The sequence below is a fragment of the Babylonia areolata genome, chromosome 26, assembly GCF_041734735.1.
Source record: "Babylonia areolata isolate BAREFJ2019XMU chromosome 26, ASM4173473v1, whole genome shotgun sequence".
Classification (NCBI taxonomy): Eukaryota; Metazoa; Mollusca; class Gastropoda; order Neogastropoda; family Buccinidae; genus Babylonia; species Babylonia areolata.
In genome coordinates, this window is record NC_134901.1 from 13,413,388 (window position 1) to 13,427,131 (window position 13,744).

Here is a 13,744-nt window from a genome sequence, read left to right on the forward strand (position 1 = left end):
AATAATAAACATTTATGGTGCTTTATCTTACCAAAGCCTTAAGTACTTACAAAAACAAGAATACATATAGGACAAGTATACTGGGACAAAACAGCACAGGGACAGTCACCACTTCCACCATGATTTTGCCACTCTTATCACGCACACAACACACACACACATGAAGAAGACAGACGAGCACCAATTTGGTTCATTTTTTCAATTTATAACATGTTGTGTGAATTGTCCTTTCCTGTTTCAAAAGCACAATTTTTTGATGGGCACAATAGCTGAATGGTTAAAGTGGTGGACTTTCAATCTGAGGGTCTTGGGTTCGAATCTCGATAACAGCCCCTGGTGGGTAAAGGGTGGGGATTCTTCCGATCTCCTCAGTCAACATATGTGCAGACCTGCTAGTGCCTGAACCCCCTTCGTGTGTATATGCGAACAGAAGATTAAATATGCATGTTTAAGATCCTGTAATCTATGTCAATGTTTGGTGGGTTATGAAAACAAGAACATACCCAGCAACGGAGTATGGCTGCCTGCATGGCGAGGTAAAAACGGTCAAACGCGTAAAAGCCCACTTGTATACATATGAGTGAACGTGGGAGTTGCAGCCAATGAATGCAGAAGAGGAAAAACACAACTCTGTTGATTCAAAAAGGTTGTTTAATCAAAAGTAACAAAAAGACGTGCACACTAAAGACAACTGATCAACACAATACAAAATGAGTGAAAGGACTTTACATAAACACATAGGTGGTAATACAATCTAAACAAAACTAAACCAAAAAAGTCAATGTAAACAACCAAAAAGACTTGCTAGAAACGATATCAGACCAAGCATGAACTTGCAAAAGAGTTAAACAATATTTCCCAGTAAGTAATAATAAAACACAAGAAAACAAAATAAAAATTTTATATATATATATATATATATATATATATATATATATATATATATATACACACACACATACAAAAAATAGCTAATGAAAATGAAGTACAATTACTATCTAACTTTCTAGCCTTTTTTGCACTATTTCATATTTAGGTGAGCACATGCACACTCATCCAAGTTTCTAAGCATAAGTCTATCCACATCTTTCTTTGCACCTAATACCCCACTCCATGCAAAGAGAATGTATTCTAAATTCACTGAATGGGATTGTTGGCTTGCTTGCTGACTTACTTTTGCAAGCTGCATAAACCACATTTTTGTTAACATTGCCTTTCTTTGCACCTGAGTACATGCAAAGAGAATGTCTTCTAAATTCAAGGAACAGATTGTTGGCGTGCTTGCAATTTACACAAATAGCTGGGTTTTTTTTGGTTGTTCCTCTTTCATCATCTGTGCCAGCTCAGAAGCATTACCCCCAAACAGTTCCAAGTAAATCCCACACACCACTATATTGCTGCTGTCTAAATTGTCCATAGGCAGTTATCAGTGCTAAAATACAATGCTGAAGTATATTTGTATATCTCTTACGATGTATACCAACCAGAGCAAATTTCATTGTGAATATGATCCAATTAATATTGCTACTGCATAAACACAAAACTGTCACATCTATGAAAAAATAAAAGAAAAAGAAAAGCAAGTCAAAAACACCGAGACACACCCATAAAACACAGTTCATTGCAAATTATCTGAACCATTTAGCTCCATAGGGCAAATAAGACCAGGGTGTGCTGATGATGCCACCCTCCAATTCAAAGTGATATTTACATTGTTCACTTATGTTGCTCATGATCTAAACAGTAAGGAATTTTGGAACTGGACAGAGATTTAGACAAATATTCAAGATATCCAAGTTTATGATACAATGCTACCAATCACCAGACCATGGTAGTATAACTTATAAGTAAACATGAATAATTAAGGCAGTAGTTTTAAGTTTGATCATCAGTCCAATTTGGTATATGATTGAGGCACACTGATTAAGACGGCCAGGATTTAAGTTAAAACACAAAGTTTGAAAGGCACAAAACGGTTTGTCAGCAAAAGTAACACAGGGAAGCAATGATAACTGATATATCCAAGTAACACATTTATTTGAGCTTTTCTGGTGCTGTAAATTTCCTTTACACTGATTACAAGCTTTTGTCAACCGACAGGAACCCCAGATTATACTTTGCATGGTTACACACCATTACCATATTGGTAAATGCTATCACCATCAGATACATCCAAGGAGATATGTTGAAATGTCAGTTTGGCATGTTTTGTTGTTTTCAACTGGCATGAAAGCCAGAATGCAACAGTCAACAGTGCATGGCTTGTTCTCAGGTCTTTCCATCTGAAAGTACAGGAACTTTTATATTTCTTCACTGGAGTTTCACATGTGCACACTTCAGGGGCAAGTTTATCAAATTTTAACCCTTGCTATTTTGGCAGCCATACACCATGTTCATTAAGTGAAGAATGCTTGCCTCTTTTTTATTTCCAAAACCACTGAAGGTGAAAACTATCAACAATATTCACTAAATCAGGAGACTTCTACAAAACTGAGGAAATATTAGAGTCCCAAGGTACACTACTGATAAATATGACCACAGCACCTTTTTAATTCTCATACTATAAAGCTTCAGCTGCCCATCAGACTGGGCAAGCTGCACAACTAACACAACATCAGCTGTCATAATTTATTGCTGGTCAGATGCCCACAACACAAACAGAAAACTCTACATTAGTCACACTAAACCCCATACATCTGTACCTGATATACTATCATATTGGCTGAATGAATATTTTCAAATGGTATTTCAATTTAAGTGCTATTCAATATTCCGGAGTTTCATGACGGCATAAAAACACACATTCCAAACAGTCACCCGATCCCTTCACATGAATAATACATATTTTGTGTACACATATGAACCATGTCATATAACTCAACCAAGACTTAATATCTTTCTGGAGTTTCACCACAGTATGAAGAGAGTGAACACAGGTAAACACAAAAGCATTGCCCAAGGCAGACACCATTAGATGTGAAGACTAGAAAATGGCCCCATACTTTGTTCACTCAAAAACAAATGGAACAGTATCTTGGACTGCTCAATCACTGTAACAATAGCTTATAACCAAACTTCTTTCAATACACCAAAAATTGTTGTCACTGTAAAAAGCATTTGAATACATTTCAAAACAGAGTTAACTTTTTCAACTGAACACTAAGTGGTTATATTTTGCAAATATCAGCTCACAACTTTTCTTTTAGCACAAAACCCAATTCTTTACAAGAACTCCCAACTTGATGAGGAAACTGATTCAAGCCAGCTTGGGATCAGACTGAAAAGCCAGCTCAGACACAAAAGTTTCATGTCTCTTCCATGATGGCTGCTTCCACAAATCTGCTCTTGTGGACACTTTTTTCTGACAAAATCACCATGTATATTTCTTTGTCAGAAAGCTCGTTTCCTCTTCAGCCTTCCAATTACAGACAGTTCACATATGGTGAAGTATAAAACTGCTTGCACACAAATCCACACAAGATCCTGTTCCCCTATGGAACATAATCCATTCTACAAAACACAAACACCTCATACCATAAAGACTACTACAAACAGTTGATATTGCTTATTCTTGTTTGTTTTACAAACAGTAATGCTACCTGTAACAAAATTAAACATTTAATGACCCTAGATCTATACATGACTAGCAGACATCATGTAGGGGAAGCTAAACAAAAACATCAGGTCTTGTTTTGTTTTTTGTTGTTGTTTTTTTAGTGTGCTAGTCAGCAACAAATCCCTATTTCTTTCCCAACCAAAAAATTGAAATGATTTTTGGAGTAAAAAGAAACAAAAAAACAAAACAAAACAAAAAAAAAAAGGGCCAAGACCACATCATTCCATGAACCACAATTTTGATAAACCTTCATGTTAAAAAAAAAAAAAAAAAAGAAAAAAAAGAAAGAAAAAAAAAAAAAGAAAAAAAAAAAAGAAGAAAAAGTATGGGAATAAATTCTGAATCATAAATGACTGTTTCTTTCCCCCTCAGACTGAATGTGCAACTAAAATTGTGAAATCAGCACAAATGCTTTGATGGATTGTTTTCTTTGTCATTTTCTGAAATGCCTTGACGGAATGTTGTAGTTTATGTTCATGCTTATCTGATGAATGTCCGTGTCCTTTTTACAAAAAAAATCATAAAACCAAACAGATCTTCCCCCCACCATTCTGCAACAGGTACAGCAAAGCTAAACAATGGCAGTTATGCCAATGATAAATGACACAGCACAGTTTACTGTCTACCCCTCCCTGCCCCTGACTAACTTTTCCAACATCACCTCTTTCTTTCAACTGCACCAAATGTACATGACAGTGAAACCGTTTATTTCATGTCCTCATGATTTCATTTTCCAAAAGGCACAGATTCTGTTTCAATCATCGGTGTAGTGTGAAGCTAGCCAGACTTATTTAAAAACACATTTACTGATTTTTAATTTAAAATCACACACATGTACACGAACAGGAATATAAATACATCACATTACTGATGAATAAATAGTGAAAATGAAGAAATAGGGTCTGAAAGACCAAATGTATTTTTGAAGACCAAACACACTGAAAAAGACATGTATTAAGTTCTTTTTGGTTTTTACTTTTTGCCTTTTTTTTCTCTCTCTCTCTCATTTTTGTTGCTGTAAGCACACCCAGTACATATGAATACAAAGGAAAGCATACTGCAGCTGTCCCTTTCAGTCTCAGTGACACAAATAAAACCATCCTCACTTTGGTCATTGAAATAAAACTTAAAAGCATTTCCACTTTTGTCACTGAAATAAAAAATAATTCACTTCAGACATAGATGAAGACTGCTTTCCATTGCAAGTGACCATGTAAAGAATTGAGCAGAGCAGGTGGTCGGAGCCTTCCAGAGGGAGAACACAAATGAAGATCCAGAAACAGCACAGCACTGGAAAACCCAACACTACATGCCATGTGAAACACACAGTGGTCTTTACAAACCCATATCTCTGGGCACCATAAATAAAAGTCTGCTTGTGCAATATTTGTTGAACACATGTGGGTGTAAGTAAACAGATCCACCTTGTTCTGAACACATCTTGGACCCACTGATCTACACATCGTTTTATCATATCAGTTTGTAGCACAGTGAAATGCCAACATCTTGGACCCACTGATCTACACATCGTTTTATCATATCAGTTTGTAGCACAGTGAAATGCCACAACTGTGAGGGCTGTGTGGTTGAGTGATGAAACAGGGGGCCGCTGTTATGACTGTCGACTTGTTGGTTGATGGAGGAGTGTGGGGGGTGGGGGGTGGAGGGTGGATGGGAGGCTGATGGGAGGTACCAAAGCCAGGATTAGAGGGAGGCTTTTTTCGTGCTGCGGGGTGGGGTGATGAAGGCGGAGTGAGGATGAGGACTGTTGCACCTTTGTCTTTCTTGTTCACAAGTGTTGACCAGCAGTTGTAGATTGGCTCCATTTTTGCACATATATTCTGTAGTACTGGTGGCCTCTTCCTGCAAAGGAACAATTTTTCAGAGTTTACAATGTATTCTGCATTCTGATGTGCCCTATAAAACCTTTGACAATTCACTGCACACCCCCACCCCTTGTGAAGAAAATTTTCCACATCAATTCCAAGTTGACCGATCTTTTTCTTTCTGATATTTGCACATTTACATAGTTAAAAAAAAAAAAAAAATTTTAAAAAACAAACAAACATAAACTGTTTATGCAGTTTACTACCTATTTGGCCATAAATACCATGTATTGGAACTATGGTTCTTCTGTGTTTTTTTCCCTTCCCTTTTCTTTTTAAGAAGAAAAGTTAGATCAAATCATATCTGTACTGCTATCAAAAGTTTATTCAAATGAATCAACTCCAGAATATATTTGCTCTTTGTGTCATAAATCATTGCTCTGCACAAAATGAGAACATGTATAATGCTCATAGGCTTTTGAAAAGCTACGCATCAGTTAGTTTATTACATCTGCATGGACAATTAAAGATTACTGCTGAAAATTACGGTGAACAAACATCATCATATTTTGACCAGGCCGGCAAAACTCAACTTTTCGTAATAAATATATCATGCAACACTGTTAAAGGGATTTCCAGCCAATGGCAAGTCAAATCAAATGAAATGATGTTTATAGCCCAGCCAACCACTAAGGCCATACCAGGGCTGAGCCAATGGCAAAAGGCAGTCGAAGGATGTCCCACCAAATAGCAAGACAATTTGAAGATGTCCCAACAAACAGCAAACAAAGGCAGTATAGTGTCCAAACAGATAGCCAAAGACAGTCTGACTTACCCACATCTCCTTGGTGAAGGTGGGGTACTGAATCAGGTGAGCGGCACTCTCCGGGACACTTTCAAATAGTTTCATTGTGACTGGCATGGAGTCATGTCTGAGGATTGTTTCATGGTGGATCTTCATGAAGTTCAGGCACCCCTGCACTTGTCCCCACTCTAAACCTGCAAAACAACAATAACAAAAAAAAGAGTAAAAATCAATCTTCGGCCAATAAACTGTTTCATTTCATCAGCAATTATCATTCAAGAATGGGTGATACCATGTGATATCTTACAAGCAAGGACCACTGATTCAGTGGTTTTCATGAGAAGTCTAAGTATGCTAGTAAACAGATACATAGAACAAGGCCTCACCTGTGAATTCAGAGATATTCTTCACGTTTTTAGTCAGGGACAGGGCAGCAGCGGCTAAGACTTTGGGTCTATATAAAATGCTGAACTTGTCCAAAATAACTGAATCCAGCAGCTGGAAACAAAGCAAAACAGACTTCATACACAACACAGCAACTGTAAGAAGTACCTTTTCTTTTCAATACCTAACCCAGTAATATCTGCTACTGTAATGTTGACGACTTCACAATTAATACTTTTTACAGACCATTATAATGAACATCTATCTTCATATACTTGGTCTAGTGCTGGTGGTAGTGATATATATTTCTAGTGCTTGTAAGACTTTTTTTTTCCTATTCTCTTCTCAATTACACAATCAACATGATTTCAAATAATTCAAGCACACACAAGCACACAAACCCAGTGCTCAGCCACAGTTGGGGAATCCCAATCACATGATCAAAAGCACTTTTCACTCTCTGGCAATAAATTAAGAGAAAGCTTTACTAACAGTTCTCCCCAAACTGTGTGAGCATTAACATGAACTCTGTACTCATCTGGGATTTGGCATTCACTCAATCTGAAAATCAAAGGGTTGAATGAATTCTGTAAACCTGGCAGATACATTACTGTTGACGTTACCTCAGTGGTACTACTCTTTTTTTTATTATTTATTTAGTCTTGCTATGCATATTATTTTTCAACACTAGGTGTTCACATGAATTAATTAGTTTTAACAAGACAAGCAAGAGGTATGTCAAACATGAAGACAGCGAAGAGGGTTAACACACATACCCGAGACGCCTGCATGAATTCATGTTCCGAGTACAAGGGATACAGAATGTTGAACTCTCGATTTATCTCCTCCTCTTCCATTTTCCTGTCTTCTTCAGCAATATACTCATCCAGCATGTCATCATTCTCCGTATCACTGTCGTGCAATGAACTTTCGCTGCCCTGTTCCTCAACAATCGATTCCTCTTCCTCAACAAACGATTCCTCTTCCTCAACAATAGATTCCTCTTCCTCAACAATTGATTCCTCCTCAACAATCGATTCCTCTTCCTCAACAATTGATTCCACAGAAACATTGACACTGCTGTTCAACTCTGTGATGACACTGTCTGTGCAGGGACTGTCTGCATAGGGGCTACTGTCTGCGCTGGGAATACTGTCTACGGTGACGGAAGCCAAGTCCGTCAGAGCACTGTCAGATTGGTAACTGGGATCGGGGGATAGTATGTGCTGACTGTGGTTGCGCAAGTCCTCAGCCTCCTCCTCCCTCAGTTTTTTCACTTTGGCCAGGTGGTTCTCCTGTATGCACTGCACCTGGAGGAAGATCTGGATCCACATGCTGGGCGTCAGAGGGGTCAGGTTCCACTCCAGAACCTGAACACACAAATGAGGATGCCATGTGCTGTGAAACTTTGGCCAAGACGAGCAAAACGAAAGGCCTGGTTTGCATCAGACTGACATGGTACACTATGACACCAAATGTATGTTTTTAGCATATCTACACTGAAAGGGCTTGAATCAATACCATGGATGAAAAACTTTGGGTTTATGTCTTCACAAGGACATAAAAGACTGTGATGTGTTTTTGGATGGTTGGCAAATCTTAATCTTACAGTCTCATAGTTTTATAAAATGTGTTTAAATCCGGTTATTCTAGTGGAAATTATACATTTGCACGAATATATTTCTCACTGAAAGAGGCTATTTTAGTACATTTTCTTGTGAAACTTAAAATCAACATTATGAATAGTGTACAACTGTCAAAGCATAATTTCAGTTTCACGGTTAACTGGAATAAAACTTATTCCTTATTTCAAACTCCATGAGTTGTGACTTGACACATGAACAAAGTGGTTCAATTTCATGCAAGTATCTTACCTTGATTAATTTTTTTTCAAATTCCACAATTGTTTGGTCGTCATAGGCTCCATCACAAACATAGGTAAAATCATGCAGCTTTGGTGGGTAAATCTCCTGCAAAACCATAAGACAGTGTCTCAAACTCACAATTTTAAACTAGAATAAATAATTTACATGTCTAGCAGTGCTCATAGTGCAATACATACAGACTGACTTAAAAGAAAATCATTATAACAATTACTTATTGTAGATTACCTTTTCAAGTGGGTGCCACAATTTAAATGTTATTCTTTGGTAAACTGATCTGCTTTGGATTTATTTTTTCTCTTGCTTTTATAATTTGTTCCACTGTTGGTAATTGCTAGTTCATGCAAATTTAAGTAATAACTGGGGGGTGCCAGCTGTCTTGATTACTACAAGTGTTTGCTGTTGTGTGGCAGTTCTGAAATGCTCTTGAGATGGAAAGCACAAAGTATTCAGCCATTTGTACTGTCAAAAACAAAAATGTATACAAAGACTAAAGCATCTGAACTGGATTACAAAATAAGAAAAGAAAAAAAAAAAGGGTTTCTTGTTATTAGTGTTCTCCTAACGAGGGCAATCTAGGCCTGATCTTACCCTGATCGCCCAAAAGAGCAAGGTAGTCCTGTGTCCTATTAGAAAACATGATTATATGCAATGCAAAAATGTCAAAAGAAAGGATGGACAGTAAGAAAATGCAATGAAGACTTTGCTACTTGGATGCACAGATCAGGGATTGAAGATGGCTGCCAGAAGAAGAGGGTGCTCTACAGGAACACACAGTGGAGGTGATATACTTGGGGGAGGTAACTATCCACATCTACTTTGGTTTTCTCCCCCTCAGCTGGAGTCTACACCAGTGTAGTATGGGTAATAAAAAAAAAAAAAAAAAAAAAAAAAAGCACTTATGCACTCCATGCATATTTTATAGTTTAGCATGAACAAGTCTCAACTTTTTCTACATCAATCAGAGGAACGTATAGAGATGGGGAGGATGGTGTGATGATCAGGAGGGGTGATCATCTGCCAGAACTGACCTCTGCCTTGGAGGCCACAAAGAGGGCGGTGACGCCAACAAGCTGAAGTTGACCAGACTGAATGCTATCGCTTAACAACAGGTAGCGGTCAGTGAACTCAATGGAAAGGTGGTATGTTTCCTTGTGTAGACGGTACATCTCACAAACCTGCACACAAACACACACAGTCCCTGGGTTCACAAACATATCATCAAACTGAACTCTGTACTTTTCCTCACAAACCTGGATATACATTCAGAGTTCTCAGGATTCACACACACAAACAAAATTCCACACTTTTTCCCCAGACCAGTCTGAAAAAATTCCATACAAAGTACAAAGCCAAACTGAATAGAAAAAAATGTGTCTGCTGCGCCGCTAACTGAAGAGATTGGTGGTTATCATGGTACTGATCTTTGTTCATGGGCTGCAACTCCCATGTTCACTCATATGTACAGGAGTGGGCTTTTATGTGTAAGACTGTTTTTACCCTGCCATGTAGGCAGCCATACTCTGTTTTGGGGGTGAGCATGGTGGGTATATTCTTGTTTCCGTAACCCATCAAACACTGACATGGATTTCAGGATCTTAATGTGTGTATTTGATGCTCTGCTTGCGTATGCACAAAAAGGTTGTTCAGGCATAAGCAGGTCTGCATATATGTTGGACCTGGGAGATCGGAAAAATCTCTACCCTTTACCTGTCAGGCGCCGTTACCGAGATTTAAACCCAGGACCCTCTGATTGAAAGTCCAATGCTGTAACCACTTGGCTATTGCGCCCGTCACTGATGTTCAATTTTCATAACTTTTTCCTTTTTGTTTTTCAGTTGTGTGGTTTTTTTGTTTTTGTTTTTTTTGTTGTAAATGCACAAAGTTCTATTTAAACAGTAGTGATCAAGGGTGTTAATATCTTATTTAAATTCAAACACTTTTTCTGACCCTGAAGGGAAAAACATTTTTCCACAACTTTCCCAGCCCTGGAAATGATTCCCTCATGTTTACAAGGCACCCAGACTTCCATCACTGTACGCCTGTAGGCTGTACTGTAAGAACAGTACTCCATTCTCTCTGGCTCTTCAATGGAGTTCATTTCATTTATTTTTCATAAGGTCCAGTTCATTCATGTTGTCGACACACCAACAAAATTCTTCAGCCACAGGTTGTCTTCATAGTTCAAATTGAGGATGGAAGGAAAAAAAGGAGATGAGAAAAAAAAAGGGAGATGAGATTACATTTATCACATTCCTGTGTCTGAAACTATCAACTTAACTATAAGAGGCATATTGTCATTATAAATAAAATGTGTGAAAAGAACTCAATCATATTGTCTATTTCTAAGCCACATTTGGTGTCAACAAAGTATTTCCAAAAAGCATACACACGCACACACAAAAAGTATATTCAAAGATAAAAGGTTTACCATACACACAAACCAACAACTGAAACAGGGTCATTACATAGACTTTGTCTACACATGTAAGCAAAAGTTTTATTTATGAAAAAAAAAAAAAACAACAACAAAAAAACCAAATAAAATCAAAACTTTTGAATTTTATGCACACAAAACAACAGTGGTGTCTGAGTTGTTTCCAAAGGTGTATTCAAAAAGAAAAAGAAAATATTGAGACATGAACTATGGTCACACATCACTCACCCCTTGACAGACCCTAAGTAGTAAGGGTCTTCAATTTTACAGGAATAGGATAGGGGTGGGGGAGGGGTTCAAGGGGGGTGGGATAAGATGTGACTGTGTGTGTGAGTGTGGTGTCTGCATGTGCACATGCATTTGTCTGTGCATGCGAGTATTCCCGTGTGCGTGTTTGTGCTTATCAATATGAGTTTGTGTATGTGTGTGTGTCTAAGACAGGAAGTGCTTACCTCAGACATCCAGGAGAAAAGGACGGACCTCATGTGAGGTCTGAGGTTGGGTTGCTTTTCCCACATCGAAAGTGAGCGGGGGTACCTCTCATTTTTCTTGTCCAACACCTTCCACAGGTCTTGGGGGTCTGTCCAGTCAAGGCACGGCAACATCGGTTTCAAACCATCCAATTTCCTCATGAAGCTGTTCTAAAATGTGGGGAAAAAAAGAAGAAAAGAATGTATTACACTAATTTTCTGACTGAAAATCATATTGGTCCACTGTAAACAAATCTGATTTACTTAAAAAATATCCAGTTTCACACCAGCAATTCATGAACACCCACGACTCTGAATCAAAATGATAAAACCGTGTTAAGGAATATAAATAGACAGGCAGAGAGAAGGCAGATACCACTTACTTGGAAACGAAACACCTGGTGAGGTGAAGATTCTGCAGGACTAGCGGAGATGTGTATAACGTCTTCCTCATCTGGACCCGCACTATTGTCACCTGAGCTAACTGGCTGGAGCTCAGGCAGTGATTGGAGCTCAGGCAGTGATTCTTGACACAGTAGCGAGCCTCTGCCTTCAGCAGCAGCGATCAATGCAACTATCGACGAGTTTGACCTGATAATACTTGAAGACATCACGGCGTGTGTCGGAGAAATAGGCAAAACTTTATTCTGCAACACATTACAATAGTGTGATCTGGATTAATAAAAACTTGCCTGAGGTAACATATAACTGACATTTCCAATTTAAAATATCTGCACATGCTCATTCAGGAACCACTATACAGGGAGAAGATTTAAAACAATTTTTTAAATCTCAGTTACATACAGATCATGGAGCATCATTTTTTGGTTGCTATTTTTTGTTTTGGTGCTTCTACAGTCTACTTGAGTTTTCCATTTGTTCTTCTTTCCAGTTCCCATACTTCTTGTTTAACAAAAAATCAGCCCCACAATTCTTTGTGTCCTAATGATCAGACAAAAGCAAGTGTTTCTTTGATATTCAACCACTGCTTACAAATGCTTTGGTTTTTTGTTGCTCTTGTGCAAGCTGCTTTCTGTTCCTCTCCTGTGCTGTGTGTGTGTGAGAATGTGCAAGGTCAATCTGTGTGGATATGAACCGCACATTTAAAAAATAACTAAATAACAAAAACATCACTTGACCAGAACTTCATTTTCACAATTTCTTTGTGTTAAAAACAAACATAACAAAAATATCACTTGACCACAAAGGAAATTTCACATATTCTTCGTTTCTTTCTTGCTATTGGGAATAACTGGATCACCACAAGAAAATGGTTGTGTGCCACCACCCTGACAAAGACTGGTGCCAATGTGCTTGCATAAACACTTGAACATCCTGATGGATGAAGCTAAAGTAACCACCCGAACTCCTGAAGCTGACACAGTGAAGAAGGGAGCAGCAACAGCAGCCAGACTTGAAAAAAAACCCCCAACTCTGACTCTCTAGCAGTCGCACACTGTCAAGTGAAAGACAAGTGGCCTTGCTGCACTGCAGCCTGGAATCACAAGATAATCCTGCCCTAGGAAAAATTGTTAACACTGACCTAAGCTAAACAACAAAATGATGAACCAAGTCCTGGGCAGAAGCTGTTATTATAAAGATAATACATCTGGTATGCAAACCGTATGTGGCAATGGAGGTCAAACAACAAAGATGAGTCCAGAGTAAGCCTAGCTGCTGACCGATTTATCTGTGGTGCTGTCTCACATGGAATCCATGGAAAGTGAGAAGGGCAATGAGCTGAAGGCCTTGAAGTGATATTAAAAATCTTCTGAACTTAACCTCAACTCAATACCTCTGCTGCGAAGCTGCAAACATAAAGAAATCAAGACTGACAGATCAGGAAAATATTTCTGATGTTTTGGTAACGGGAATGACTACAAACTTGTATTGTTGTCCTTTGGGATGCTGTATTTCAACAACGGAAATACTGAGCACTACTGGATGCCTCATTTATATTCTAGGTGTATTTTTCTTTTCTTCAGAGAATTATGATTATCAAACTACAAATAATAAAACAAAAACCAACTATACAATGGATGTTTTTGTGCACATTTTAAATGAAGGAAAAAGGAAATTTTCTATCTAAAATTATGTTTAAATAACATACATACCGTGACCCAACTAGTGCAGACTCCGGCAGGGGTCTGACATTCCTGTCCTGTGCAAACTACTATCTGCCTATGCGGAGAAAACAAAAGTACTACGGCCGATAACCTCCCGGAAGTAGGTTACGTCCCCTTTGCCCCCTGGCTAGCGCCCTCTTTTTCCGGCAGCCAAAATTTCAAACAATACCTAGTTACTCTAAATTCAAAACCACTCA

General features: G+C 38.3%; 1 protein-coding gene across 1 annotated transcript; it reads right to left on the bottom strand.

Annotated features, from left to right (window-relative positions):
- Window positions 1-5,288: 5,288 nt before the first annotated feature.
- On the bottom strand, window positions 5,289-12,032 carry LOC143300829 (uncharacterized). The gene is made up of 8 exons (XM_076614760.1): window positions 11,805-12,032; window positions 11,404-11,592; window positions 9,546-9,692; window positions 8,506-8,601; window positions 7,408-8,001; window positions 6,634-6,745; window positions 6,278-6,441; window positions 5,289-5,479 (listed from the first exon to the last, which is right to left on the bottom strand). Exons 1-8 carry the CDS (start codon window positions 12,030-12,032, stop codon window positions 5,321-5,323), a joined length of 1,689 nt encoding a protein of 562 aa, XP_076470875.1. The 3' UTR covers window positions 5,289-5,320.
- Window positions 12,033-13,744: the final 1,712 nt, after the last annotated feature.

What these genes read in the sequence shown, in the direction of transcription:
- LOC143300829 (XM_076614760.1), bottom strand. Translation starts at nt 12,032, where the DNA reads ATGTCTTCAAGTATTATCAGGTCAAACTCGTCGATAGTTGCATTGATC. An exon ending in TTTTCTCCTGGATGTCTGAG is followed by an intron (nt 9,693 to 11,403) that starts GTAAGCACTTCC and finishes GTTTGTGTGCAG; the next exon opens with GTTTGTGAGATGTACCGTCT. An exon ending in CCTTCACCAAGGAGATGTGG is followed by an intron (nt 5,480 to 6,277) that starts GTAAGTCAGACT and finishes GTTCCTTTGCAG; the next exon opens with GAAGAGGCCACCAGTACTAC.